This window comes from Sinohyriopsis cumingii, chromosome 4 (genome assembly GCF_028554795.1).
Source record: "Sinohyriopsis cumingii isolate HCF-2022 chromosome 4, ASM2855479v2, whole genome shotgun sequence".
In the NCBI taxonomy this organism is placed as follows: domain Eukaryota; kingdom Metazoa; phylum Mollusca; class Bivalvia; order Unionida; family Unionidae; genus Sinohyriopsis; species Sinohyriopsis cumingii.
In genome coordinates, this window is record NC_142964.1 from 56723711 (window position 1) to 56738920 (window position 15210).

The window sequence follows — 15210 nt, forward strand, 5'->3', positions numbered from 1 at the left end:
AATCTTCAAGAATAAAACCAACCTTTTTGCAGAAATTCAAGATTACAAGACAACCCCCTGAATTCAGTTCCGTTTTGTACAAAGCTGATAACGAAGCAATAATATGACAGATACATACATGATCCAAAAAAGTGATTGAAGCACAGGCAAGAAGGCATGCAGATACAAATAACAAATACGAAATTAAGTACTTTAATGAAAATCACTGTCACATTATTTCTTAGTTGGTATAGGTAAGATTCACAAAATAAAAAACAGACCATCTATCGTATAAGTTCATGCTTCCAAAGATAGGCAGATATTTCAATATTGTAATTAAGCAGACTGATTCAGGAAATGCACTTGCCGCAAATAACTCCAAAATACTAATATAATTGATAAAATGTCAAATTTCTTTTACTTTGTACTTTAAGAGGAGTTGTGAACTAAACAGTTTCAAGGTTATCATCCAAGTTGTGAGACAATCCAAAATGAGAAAAAAAAAATACCCTACAGTGAGCCAAAGTGGCTCAGTGATCAGTATTGCCTAACTTACAACCCATGCTGAAGGGGGTTGTTAAGCTGACAATGTAATTAGGAATGTAGATTTTGTGTTGAAGGGAAATCCCCGCTCATGTTTCTATTCATTTTTGGAGATAAATTTTTCCTGCAACATTAACTGTGTGCTTGAAATATTGACACTTTGTCAAACATAGGATACTCATCATCACCATCAATCCTATAACCCGAGAAGTTGTTGGGACAACACATAAACTTTACAACCAATTCTCTCGATCTTTCCCTGTTCTCTATTGCCCCTTTTGGGAATCTCCAAAACATATGCCTGTCCATGCATACTGCAAACTCTTCAATCACTTTGCAGAGATGCCAGAACAACTGATGTCTAATAGGAATATTCATTAAAAAATTCAGAATTCTACATGAAAAACGAAAACTTCAAAATCTGGTATCCAACAATTGAATTTAGTCATTAAACCTCACTAATTCAAGGTGATTTTTGTTTTAAATATGCTTCCTTCAGTCATCTTCTAACCATGAGAAATGATTTTCTTTTACAAGTATGTAGAGAAAAGACTGCAAGAAAATGTTATCATCCAATCATGATGCCTTGTATATCCTATTTGGAATTTCTTCAGCAAATGTGATGTTTTTAAAGGTATTAATTATCCTCATCAACCATTCATTCTGACATATTTCTGGAATTTACAAAGTGAACCAGGGTGCTAACCCGATGATTTTTGACTGGTCAATATTCAACTGCTTTTATGATATAAGAGCTTAGTTATGTTTTCACAAAAGGTGTACATTTACACATTATGAGCATTTCATTGATCTAGATAATCCATATTCAACTGTTACAGTTTGCCTAAATAAAATTTTAGCTGACTGCCAAACTGGAATCTGATAGAAGTGATTATAGTTGCATAACTTGAGATCAAAATTAGGATGTTTCAGCCAAATCTGAATGGCTGGTAAATGTTATCTTTGCAACATTTAGGAGAATGGTATTGTCTTTTCTTTCTTTACCTCGACAGCACTTCAGAAACTCATTCAGACAGTCGCCAGATTTGTTTTTGTCCTTGTTGTGCATTTCCAGGACTTGGCGGATACATGCAGTCATATCTCCAATGGTGGCTGCATACTGCTCACCTTCCTTACAGCACACTAAATCCACATCTACAAGAGACAAAAGTTTTAAAAGAAATATCACTCATACAACATTTAATATTAATGTTCATCAATCCATGTAACCCCATACTTCTAGATTAACGTTTTTATTGTTATGTATATTTAATCTCTTTGTTAGTTAGTTGTCTCTTTTAAATTTTATTATTTCATTATATGCTATTGTAATGTAACATTGTATGCTGGACTTAACCTTTTCCAAAATCAAGTTGACCTCAATTATTCCATTAAACACCTATTTCAGCCTAATATAAGCAATTTCAAATTTTAATCAGAAATCATTATCTCTTCCTCTGTGTACCTATTACAAAAAGAAAGGGCATACTATTTCTGACTGCTACCAATTGTAAATAATAGAATCAAGACAGAGGTACCAACTTGCTCTTTTTTGATAAATGCAGTCCTTCTGAGAAAATGGAGACCACCTGAGGTTCCCGCTAATGATATCAGTAACCAATCAAACTGTGGTACCTAAGTCATATATTAGTGAAACTGAATCCACAGAAGTACCTGTTCGTTATTTTGTTAAAAATGGGGTCCTTATGAGAAAATGGAGACCATCTGAGGTACCTGCTGGTATTTATTTATCATGTGCAGTGCATACTCAGCCATTTAACAGTGTCAAGGTACAGAGCAAGGTACAGAGCCTGCAGTCCACATGGGAACTTTGTCAGTGGACAGTTGTTCACAATGTGTGACGTAGTCTGTTGAGCGCCACAGCAACAGGAAGAATCAGTGGCCTGGCCCCATTGGACAAGGCTGACTGCGCAATGACCCTGTCCTGTCTGATAGAGGTTCAGAAGGGTCCACAGGTGACGTGGAAGTTTGAAGCCAGGAGGGCAGATAGATGGCTCAGCTACAAGGGAGTGGTTTTAGAACATCTGTTGAAGACTACTCGTCACTCCATGCCAAAATAGCTGTCATATCCTCCGGCAGCAAACCTAACTAGACTGGACGTCTCAAAGTCAAGCAGACTACTGGATGTGAGGTGATGTCCATGTATATTGGACCTTTCAAGCTGCTATAGACCTTAGCCAGTGCTTTTGTGGTTACTTCCTGGCAACGCAGATGTGGAGGAATGTTGCTAAATACCAGCAGCCATGGTAAATGAATAGGACGTAGTGTTCCAGAGATTATGTACATTGTTGTGTTGAGCTGGACTTCAATTAACTTGGTGTGGATGATTGAGCCCAGACAGGAGTGCAATACTTGGCTGTCGCATGAAAGAGAGCCGGTGTTGATGTCTTGAGAGTTTGAGCACTAATGCACCAGGCTGAGTTAACCAGTTTGCGAAGAAGTTTGTTTTGAGGGCTAAATGTTTTGCTGCAGTTTTCTTCAGTGGTTGTAGAATGTCAGTGATCTGTCCAAAGTCACGCCAACGTATGTTGGTGTGGTGTTTTATTTGCTGCCCTTTGAGGAGAACACAAAGCTCACGTTTCGCATTTGCACTATTAAGGTGGATGACGCTGGAGATTATCTTTGCTATGCTTGGCTGTAGATGCCATTTGTTAGATAAGTCCGTCATTTCCTCCAGGTCCTTGTTCAATACCGCCTCAAGCTCAGTAAATGAGTGACCTGCTGATGATGGGTCATCGATGAACTATCGAACTGTAGTTCCAAAACGGTAAAGACAGGAAATTCTTAGTTTGGCCTATGAAACTCCTTTGGCTGGTCATTTAGGGATCAATAAGACTTATCTCAAGATCTTGAATCACTTTTATTGGCCAAAAATCAAAAGTGATGTTTGTACATACTACAGATATTGTCACACTTGTCATACTGTATAAACATCCAATCAGATTCATTTCTATTGTCAAGAATCAATGATTTCATTGATAAGAATTGCAAATGCAAAAGGCAAAAGACATTTCGGCATCTGCTGTTTGGGATGAAAGGTTTGCCTTGTACATGTACTTTTTAATGTTTAATGAACATGATTAAATCTGGTCTAGATAATTGCGATGCTTCCATCGATTATATCATCATCTACAACAAAATCTGGAAGGATCACCTAGAAACAATTCGGAAATTCTTGGACAGACTCATTGATGCAAATTTAAAAACTAATTTATCCAAAAGTGAGTTATGCCTTGCTAATGTTAAATTTCTAGGGCATATCGTAGGACATGGACAAGTTAAACATATATATACTAAGGTAAAGGCTATCTCTGAATTCTCTGTGCCTATCAGTAAAAAGCAAATGATGTGATGTTGGGTATGGCTGGATATTATTGGGAATTTTATTCCAATATTTCCATAACTGCTGAACCCCTGACAAATTTGTTCAGCAAGAAAAGCAAGTTTCATGTGTCTGAAAAATGTCAGGAGGATTTTGATAAGTTAAAGACCATACATAAGAGAGCTCTAGTTCTTTAATCTCCAAATTTCAGACAATCATTTAAACAGTCTGTTGATGCAGATGATGTTGGGGTTGGTGCAGTATTGATTCAAGAAGACAAAAATGGTGTTGATCATCCAGTGTGCTATTTTAAAGACCTAATAATGTTCCCTACCTTAAATATTTTAAGGATGTTTTTTAATATTTTTAAATTTCATACAAAGTCTTCATTATTATCATTATTATTATTATTATTATCATCATCATCATCATTATTTATTTTTCTAAGAAATGAAATAAGCACCAGAGAAATTGTTTCACAATCGAGAAGGAATATTTAGCTTTGATACTGGCATTACAACACTCTGAAGTTTACATTAGTTCAGCTCCTTTTCCGATTTTTGTGTTTAGTGATCACAGCCATTTTACATTCATCAGGAAGATGAAAAGCAAAAATCAGAGATTATTAAGGTATAGTTTAATGTTGCAGTAATACAATATTGACATTAAGCACTTTAAGGGAAAATATAATTTAATAGCAGATCCACTTTCACATATAGAAATACTGTACTGTTTCATATATACTTTGTATCACAAGATTTCATCTCATGTAATTTTTTAATCACTGTATATTTGACTAAAATATTGAAAGCTTTATTGCATAAATCTTTCTATTTCTTTATAAGGCAAAGTGTTGTATATATTTAATATGCACTGTTTGTTAGTTTTCTAAAACTTTTTATTTCATTATATGCTATTGTATGTTTGACTTAATCTTATCCAAAATCAATTTTATTTTCTACTTGACCTGATCTTTCAAAACTTTTATTCTGTAAACAACTAAAATACATAGCTAAAAAATAATCGTGTGTATGGGTTTAACATCGGGATCATTATTAATAGAACTAAATATGTTTATTTGGGCCTGGATCTAGGTTATTGGGATTTCCACTACAATTTAACTGGTGTACCTGACATTATCTAGGCTATATAATGTAATATTAGTAATGTGCTTTCTAATAATAACTAACTTTTTATATTCTTATCATTACAAACTTTCTAGAAGGTTATTTTCCATTCGGAAATCTGTTTTCTTTTAGAAAATGTTGTGATCTGAGGTCAAGTAGGGGGACTATATAATCTTGTCACTGGAAAGATTATTCATTTCTGCTTAAAATCTAGCAGAATCATTTGTATTACTTTTGTCTTCAGTAGTTGATTTGGGCTGGAATTTATTTCTTCAAATTATTTAATTCCATGATTATTTTCTCTCGAAATACCGAGTGCTCATAAAAAAATAAGATTCTTGGACAGACATTCAATGGGATTTATCATGAATCTAATCTGGAATTATATTACTATATTTCAACAAAAGACTGTTTGTACAAAAACATATTGCAGGCCACCACAGGCACATCAAAAACGTTAGCATCGGACTTAATTTCGATTTCTGCTATAGTTTATTTAGAACTATATTATTAGGACTTGTGTCTGTAATTCTAGGATTATTTTGTGATTTAATTCGCAATACTGTAAGTTCTCTTTTTTCATTTCACTTTGTATTCCAGAGCAGTAAATTATTTGTTCAATTTTACAAAGCTTGCTGCTTTTAACTCTTTTTTTTAATACTTATTTTATAAGCATAGGCTTGTAACACTATTATGTGATTCTACCAGCCATAAATACTGTTTTGAAGGCTGTCTACTGCACATATGATTTTACAGGTGAAATCTACCACTTTTTTGAAACTTAAAAGAATTTTTGTTTAATCAGTTAAAAAAAAACACAAAAAAAACATGCACAGTATTTGTGTGCATTCTAAACAGCAATAGGATTTGAATTTGTAAAGAAGAGCTGGCATGTATACATAAAAGGCTGTTGTTCAAGATGTTTTCTTTGCATACTGAGCATGATTGTCCTGTCATAACAACATTCTAATGATGATGAGAGAACATTCTCCATGCTTTGCAAAATAAAAAGTTATCCAAGGGGAAATATGATCAGGTTATCTACATATGCCTATGTACATGCTTATTAATATATTTTCCTGGCCTTGGTTAAAGTCTAGGAGAGTACTCCTATTGACCCAACATCAAACAGACCTGTGCTGAACAATACTATATTCCTCAGATGTTTGATTTTGTTATGGTGACAATAATATGATATAATAATAGCCATAATTATCAAAGTGACAAAATCTGACAACTAAGGAATACACAGCAGTAATGATGATAACTGTATTAACAGCTGGCCTATTTTTATAGATTAAAGTACTTTACTGGCATGTTGGAAAGAATGTCATTTTCAGTTTAGAAATCTAAACTTAGTGTCCTTCTTTCAACTCTTAATAAGTGTCAATTAATCAGGGGTAAATTAATTTTTTGGTGCCAATATGCTGGCTACTGGCCTTGTTAAAGGATTGGCCATCAAAAAGAAGTAATTTTGAACATAAAATGGCTGATGCAGTGTAAGGAGCCAATAGCACGTCAAAAGAGGAGGACCACTGTAATGCCCTAAATAGAATAAATCCAGAACATGTCCCCTGAATATGTAAAACTGCTACACTGACTTAAATTTTGAATGCTTCTGTAGGAGTCGTGTCCCATTTACGCTGATCCAGCTACAGTATTTCAGCCACATATATGACAATGAATATGTGATTTTGCTGTCAATGTCACTCTGGCACGTAATAAATATGTATCAATGATGCTAACCCAATTAAGATACAATGACAACATAGTCATCACATAATGAAAGGAAAGCGTTTAATTCAGCAATCTTACATTTAAATGTCATAAATCTGCATTTTAGAATATCATTCATTCCAAATCTTAAATCTACATTCTTCAATGATTTTAAGCACTGGGCCCACACCTACACAACGATACAGTGGACCCCAAATTAAGAGGACACTCAAAATAATACCATTTTATATGGCCACTTTGCAAGACATCAAAATAATATGTTTTTTAACTGTTATTCTCCCTCATGAAAGGCCCCCTTTTCACTTTTGATGCAGAAGTAGCAACTTTGTAAGAAGGGGACCACTGTAACAGCTGAAACTACGACATTACAACTGCACTACTCATGATATTCCTACGGCAGCACACATAAATCAGAACTGATGAGTTACCTGTACTGCGTTTGCGTCTTCGATTTGGGCTGGGTGGGCAGTTCAGGTTGGTGTTGCTCTCCATGATCAATCTGGCATTAGTCAAAACAACCATTCCAGCATCCTGTTGAAAAAATGGATTTTCTTTATTACCATGATAATCTTCTGGTAAGAGATCTATGAATCTGATATAATTTTCTCGTGAAGGCATTCAATCAAATTGATATCAGTATCATGACAAAGATGGTATGGTGATACACTATTTTACTCACCTTTAATTTTTACCATCTTATATTTTACAACATTTTTCACAAAACGCTGTATCTGGTAATCCATAGTTTGAGTCATCTACAACATTATTCTGGAGAAGGTCAGATATTTAATTTAGCAAAGATTTAAGTTTTATTTAAAGTTTTGCCTATGTTATGTATATTTGATTTAATTTATATTTGATTTAATTCAATTGTTTGTTAGTTTCAAATTGTCTTAATTCCATTACATGCTAATATAATATCATTTTATTTACTGGATTTGACATGTTCCAGAAATTCAATTCAGTTTTTGGTAAACCTAATAATAGAAACTAATGCTGACCTACTGCCTTGATTCAGAAACTAGTATAGGGTTCTTGTAAACAACTTTTTGATAAAAACATTAATTCTTTCCCAGGGTAAAAAAATCATTGGTTTTAGTCAAGGCCATATTAGGAGTATATGACAATAACGTCTATCCGTAGGGTTTACCAGTTGACTGACCCACATCCGGGCATCTGGTTTGTGCCGTAGCTAGATTTATTATTGATGTAGTGATAAATAATTATTCTTCTTGTCTTGACACTTGAGAAAACAAAATGTTTTATGTTGTGACCAGTTTAGGTTGAATTTTTAATTTTTCTTCAAATTATTTGGATTCCAAAAGATTATTTTCCCCTGGAAATACTTGTGCTCTACCATAATTCTTGGCCAAGGAGAGTTATTGAAATTTACAGAATTCAAACACTGGAATATTATTTTCTGTGATTCAACAAAAAACTGTTGAAACAACAGGATGACACTGACCGCAGCATACATCATTGCCTTCCATTTTGGATTTCATTGGGATTCAAACTCAGTTTCATTAGGACTATTTATTACTAGGACTTCTATTTTTAGTTCTTGGATTATTCTTGAATTTCTTTTGGATTTGAATTGTAAAACCCTAAGTTCTTTTTTCTCATTATTACCTTGTTTTTCTAGAGAAATAAATTATTTGCTTAATTTTACAAAGATTGTTGTCTTCACTTTTTTCTTGCTACTGTTTAAAAGAGCCTAAATACCTAACAGTTATTTCTGTTGTAAACGTTTTAACAGTGAAACTGTGTAGTATTGTGCGACCTTATTATCTGATAACAGTTTCCAATAGAAACACAAGCAATACCTGTTGCTGCATCAAAAAGTGAATTATTTCAAATGGACTGAAATAAATTGGGTTCCATCTATATAAGCTTCAATAATTTGAGATTATTCCATCTGCAAAAAGGATACCTTCAGCTCAAAGTCAAAAAGTCAAGACATATGTAATGTAAGTATGTGACACCTGGAAACTAGAGCTGAAACAAATATCTGAAGATCCGAATCAAAATAATTTTTGTGTGAATATTCAAATAGAAAATTGCTATTTAAATATCAATATTTATTTGCTTGATACTGAGATCACAGAATTATGTGACAGAACAAGGTGAATTGTAACATTTGAACAATTTAAACTGTAGAAAGTCTGCTGGTAAAAACCCAAGTTAATATGAACATTATTTCAAGAGGAACGGTACAGAACAATATTTTCAACATGCCCAACATGATTACCATATTGGATATAAGATTAGCACCTTGGTAATTTAGAAGCAACTACATGGCTCCCATGTTTTTTAAAGAAAACTTTTCAGGTCTTTTCCATGTTTTTTCCAGAATGAAATTAATTTTTTCAAGGGTCACATATGACCATCAATGAATGGAATAAAAGAGCATTTTAGCTTACAAAACATGCATTTTTTAAACCAAAAGAGGTTTCTATATCATGACTCTCCCATAACATCTGAATCACGTTACCATGTAATTAAATACAAATTTTGTTCACAAGAAATAAGTTTGGTTAGTGAAAATTAATATAAAATTGTCAAGTTAAGCTATATCAATGTATAGAATAAAAATGCTAACTGTACTTTGTTGAATTGCATTATGCTGGTATGAGGAAACAATAACATAATAAACAAAACTTAGTTTTGTTTCCTTTCAAACTTTTAATTTTAAAGAAATCAGAATAATCTATTGTAAATCAAAATAGCAATCGATATGCATGTTATACAAAATGAACATTTCCTGTCACAATAAACAAAAACAACAAATGCAACATATCACTCTTATCTTTTGTAGAAAAAGTTTTAACACTGAATTAATATTTACCAATAAAACCACAAAAAAATGTTTTAACACTGAATTTATATGTACCAATAAAACCCCAAACAAGTTTTAACACTGAATTAATGTGTGCCAATAAAACCCACAAAAGTTTTAACATTGAATTAATATGTGCCAATAAGACACCAAAAAGTGTTAACACGTAATTAATGTGTGCCAATAAACCTAAAAAAAAGTTTTAACACTGAATTCATATGAACCAATAAAACCAAAAAAAGTTTTAACACTGAATTAATGTGTGCCAACTAAGCCCAAACAATTTTTAATACTGAATAAATATGTGCCAATAAAACGAAAAAAACTGTAACACTAAATTAATATGTGACAATAAAACCTGAAAAAGTTTTAACACTGAATTAATATGTAGCAATAAAACCCAAAACTATAACATTTTCAAAACAACCTAACCTCCTTAAGACGATCTGGTTAAAAATCCATCATTGAAAAAGACCTAACTACAAATGGGTTGATTTAAATTTTGACAAAAAGAACTTCAATATTATATGCTACGGAACAAAAAAGGATGTAAAATCAACATATGTCTGCTTGTAATCAAATAAGACAATCCAAAACCTGTATTGAAACTCACAAGGCCTATCGTTTCTTAAATTTACCTAATACATAATACAATGGACAACAAGCTCCCAATTCTGTAACCAATATAAGACCTGAAACCAATATATCAAGCCACATGTCATACAGAGTAATAGTTCAGCACCAAAGTTCATCGCAGAGATTCTACATTTTAGACTACAAATTAGACTTACTACTCTATGTATAAGGAACTGGAGTCCATTTTCTAAACTTAGTTCCTCAGAATCTTCCCACCCCATTTTTTATACTTAGACATTTATGTTGGTTGTGGAGTCAGAGTCAATTGCCTATTGAAAAGTTGGAATTTGTCACCACCAGGCGGTAGCAGACTAACATAGCAACTTCCCAGTGGTCCCAGTAAACTTAAATGAAATAACAACATTGATGAAACTTGGCCGGATACGTGAAATTTGCATTCTAAGTCACATGACTACACAAATCTCACAACCTATATGATATGGAGGTACAATAGTCATGTGATATCAATAACAAACCCACTTTCCAATGTTGTTGTAAAAAAATAAACATATATTCAATGACAGTTGAATAACAAAGCCAGATTCATACCTGTTAACATTTCAAAAGCCATGTAGGAAGACTGAATAAAGATATAGTGAGATTGGGGCCTCAAATCTTAAAAGGTTTATCACTGCATTTTTAAAGCCTCGTTTCACTAAATACTGACTGACCTTCTAGGTCTAATACATGCAAAATTCTCAAATTCAAAGGATGAGCCATTTCTCACTGTGATGCTGTCAGGGAATGGAATAAATCTATCATGTTATTTACATTAAATACAAGTAGTCAGGTCTCATTTTTTGTGTACAGCGTTACCCGAGGGTGATTTATGTATATCCCATATTATTTTGAAAGAAAGAGTTTGGTTCATCCTATGCTGCGCGAGCAAAGTGCTTAAGATGTGAAAACAGATATTCCTCAAGCACACAGATGATGTAGGGCTACATATTCGGTGTATAAATTACCTCACTGAAGAGCAAAATGGCAGAATACGAAAGTCTTGTCAGTGAGCAGTCTACTTTAAAGACTCGCAATCTCCAGCTCTAGAGTTATGTGAATTATATATTAGTTTCCTATTTGTATTATAGGATATAATTATTGTACTACTACGTCTATTTTGTATTTTTGGTAACTCCGACTTGTTTCATATACTGCAAAGTTATAGTCTTAAATTTACTTGTATGTGATTTAACCGAATGATTTATATTTGTGATAATGTTGCATTTATTAATGGATGCTAAGTACCATAGGATTCTTTTTGGACACAGTTGTCCCGATAAAATAATGAGTATAAAAGAATTACCGGTAACTCAAGTTTCCAGTCCATAACATCATTATGTTATTATACATGCTCGTCATTTGTAGTACATAAATTTGGATATAATATAATTTCAGCTGACTGACTGGTGGAATGTTTGACCACTGACTGACTGACCAGCGATCTACTCATGGTTGATTGACTGGTAGTCAAGTGTTGTGCTTGGAGAGTGACTGAATAATGTGCTGTATCTCCATATATGGACCGGATTGTAGGTGTCGTTTAGCCATGGGCTAAATTCGGTTCTGTTATACCCCGTGAGCTGCATTGGAAGGACACTGGCCAGAAGAACATTAAGGTTGTTTATTGGTGAAGAACCAGAGCTTCTGGACCAACAGGTTTGCAGAGAACAAAAGATTGTACGGATCTTTAGGCAGACCAGGAGGGGTAGACCATTGGTGGTGGCTCCTCAACCTCCCAACATAGTGTCAGGACTGAGAAGATATTTCACATTTCATTATTTGAATGGAAAACTCATACATTTCACTATCTGAGTGAATCACAACAATTTACTATCTGAGTAAAGCATATCATATGCCATACATTTCACAATTTGAGGGAAATGCAACATTTTACTTAGCAAACCATATTGTATTTCATTGAACCACACCATTTATTATTATTTGTGTGAAAATTCTTGACATTTACGTGAATCATCTGATTTTATTGTGTGAAATCACTTTGAATCATACATCTCTGTAATATTTAAAGCTCTTTTCTTTACACATCAATTCATGTTACATTTACATTGCATTACGTTATCAGGTTCGTGCATATTATTATAATTGTCCAAAAATTTGATGTTATATGCACATAAATTGAACATAATCTTTTCCACTGAATCATTCATGAATAAATATTGTATGTTTGTTACCATTAGTGTTCTTTTGTTATAATCTGACCCCAACCCAGTTACAGAGTTCATACAGAATTCTGAATGATAAATTCAAAGACTTTTCACAAACTTTCAAAGACCACAAACATAGATTTCCAAGACCTATTTTCGCTAACATTTTATATACAATCTATGTTATATGAGAAAACAAGAAATGGAAAATACTAAAATATTGTTTAATGATGAAATGAAACTGAACGGGTCATCAAAAGAAAGCAGAAAGGAAAACTTGACTACATCCGAATCTAACAACCTTGGACTATTTTATTTGTGATTATGGAAAAAAATTAAAATGTTGGGGTTAACTTCAATTTCAAAGACTAATACAAACCTCAGAGTAATCTGCTCAATTTTTCCAAACTTTCAATGCCTTGAAAATGCTACATCATTTTTCCCAAACTGTCAAAGACCTTCAAAGACCGTATGAACCCTGCGATTATCTTGTTACAGATGCACCTTATTTTCTCCTAGGACACGCCCTCCTTTTATTTTCTGGTCAGCTGTGCCAATCTGCACAATATCTAAAGGTTAGTCTTAAGTCAACAAGCAAGAAAGCCAGTGAGACTAATTAACAGTTAATCCTTATCATTGCAATTATCTTGTGAAAAGGACTGGTCCTCTAAAATAATTAATACAAAACACGCTCTACAGCGTGTGTTATATAAGCACCAGCAACTGATTGGCAAATAAGAGATGCCCCCTTTTCCTGTAAATATGCTGTCTCAAGCTACTATACATGTGACAACAATTTTCCCCACGTCTTATATCCCCTCTCATTTCCTAAATTCTCAACTTGAAAATGCATTTAACATTGTGTAGCAAATAACATTTATTCTGAATTAGTTTTAAAGGGCATATAAGCTGTGTGGTATGTTTCTTTATTCCTTCTTTTAATTTAATCATGGTAATTAACAATTGTATATATGGTTCAGTAATGCCAGGTTTTCAGTCATTGAAGTTTCTTTGGTGGGAATGGAGATGCTACAGCTACAATGATAATCTTTGAGATTGAAACTGACAATTTTATTATTGTGGTTTATTTTATTCATGGTTTATTTTCTGATTTTAGTATTGTTGTATGGGTTAAAAGAAAAATTCAAAACTTCACATGAATTAAACTTAACATTATTTACATTGAAAAAATTATTTGAAGTGCAATAATAATTATTTCGTCAACAATATTCACAGATGATAAAATAGAACATGGCTTCTTCAGACTGCATAAGATATCCCTATTTCTGAGGGTTTTTTTACAGAGAAAATCAAAATCGAGAGACATAATGTAATGATCAGGAGTTCTCTGCAAAAATCGGGAGATTTTATGAAATTAGGAAATAAGCACTGAACAACCCCAAAAATCATGAGTTTTATTCTCCCGGCATGAGAATTACCAGATATTCAGATTCATTAAGCAGACAGCACGTCAGCTCAATACAACAAAACCATTATTGACACATGCTGTTTCATGAATCTTACCCAGATAGCTTTTCTTGGAATAAATAGATAATTTTGTGTTCTTTTGTGGGTTTTCTTTAAAGAGTATCTGAGTTTCATGTAATAATTTTTCTATTTTTCTTTTACATTTAAAATAGGTTATTTTTATATGATATGACTCCTGGACTTATGATTCAAATAGAGTACCAGGTCAAATTTAGTCAACACTTTAGTTTTATCTCAACTGTCAGCGGATTAAGGACATAATGATATTCACAATTTCTGTGAAGATATATCATTTCCTTACTGATTTCAAGCAGGTACAACTTGATGTAGCTGCATTTATGTTTGATAGGCAGCTGCTCTAGTGGCCATCATGCTGGCATATTGTGATGCTAGACTGGTTTTCATTTCTTCCACATAAGAAAAGTCACAAATACGGAGCTCTCTGTGAACTAACCAGTCTAATGGAAAATTGGTAGGTTATTAATAAATAGTATAAATAGCAATGGACCTAAAATTGAGCCTGGTGGTATTCCATATCTAACTGTTCCAGGTTCAGACAGAACATTATTTATATAAACATGTTGTGTTCTCTCACTTAAGTATGAAGTAAACCATCTAACTGTGCTTTCATCACATTGGTAAATTTTCATTTTCTTTAAAAGGATTTCATGATCCACCATGTCAAACGCTTTCCTGAAATCTACAAGTACAGATCCTATTATTCTACTTTGATGAAGTGCCTGAAACCATTTATCAGTTAGGAGATCAAGCCAGTCTCACATAAATGTTTCTGTCTAAAGCATGATTGATTACGGTGTAACAACAAGTGTTTGGTTAAATATGATATGAATGAGTGATGGACATATTTTTTCAATCAATGTTGACCAGTTTGGTAGTACTGAGATTGGCGGGTAGTTATCAGCATCATCATTAGAACCAGATTTCTGAATTGGAATTAGTTTTGCAGTTTTCCATATTTTGGGGACAGATGAAGTTGCAATACTTAAACTGATTATGAATGTTATGTTATCTGAAATAGCAGAGGCAGAAGATTTAATCAGTCGTGGACCAATCTGACAAAGTCCCGTAGATTTCTTGGTATCAATTTCACTGAGACATTTTTTAATAAAGTTCTTTTTATATTTGTGGGATAGTGAAACATACCATTGAGGAGCAGAAGCACTAAAATTGTAAAGATGGCCACATAGGATGTCCAGGTAACACTATTTATATTTTGGACAAACTAGACTCTGAGATGGTTATGTGTGAACATTTCATGGCAATCCTCTAAACAGTTCAGAAGGAGTAGCAATAACAAATTAACGGTCAGTGGGTGGACAATAAATAGATGATGGA

The 15210-nt window shown here is 33.3% G+C and overlaps 1 protein-coding gene across 1 annotated transcript in view; it reads right to left on the minus strand.

Moving 5' to 3' along the window:
- LOC149801208 (complement C3-like) overlaps positions 1-15210 on the minus strand; it is a 346536-nt gene that overhangs the window by 181935 nt on the left and 149391 nt on the right. The window contains exons 16-17 of the mRNA XM_089955247.1: positions 7158-7260; positions 1528-1677 (exon numbers count right to left, since the gene is read on the minus strand). Coding sequence (XP_089811373.1) covers positions 1528-1677; positions 7158-7260 — 253 coding nt within the window. The remainder of the gene's footprint in view (positions 1-1527; positions 1678-7157; positions 7261-15210) is intronic.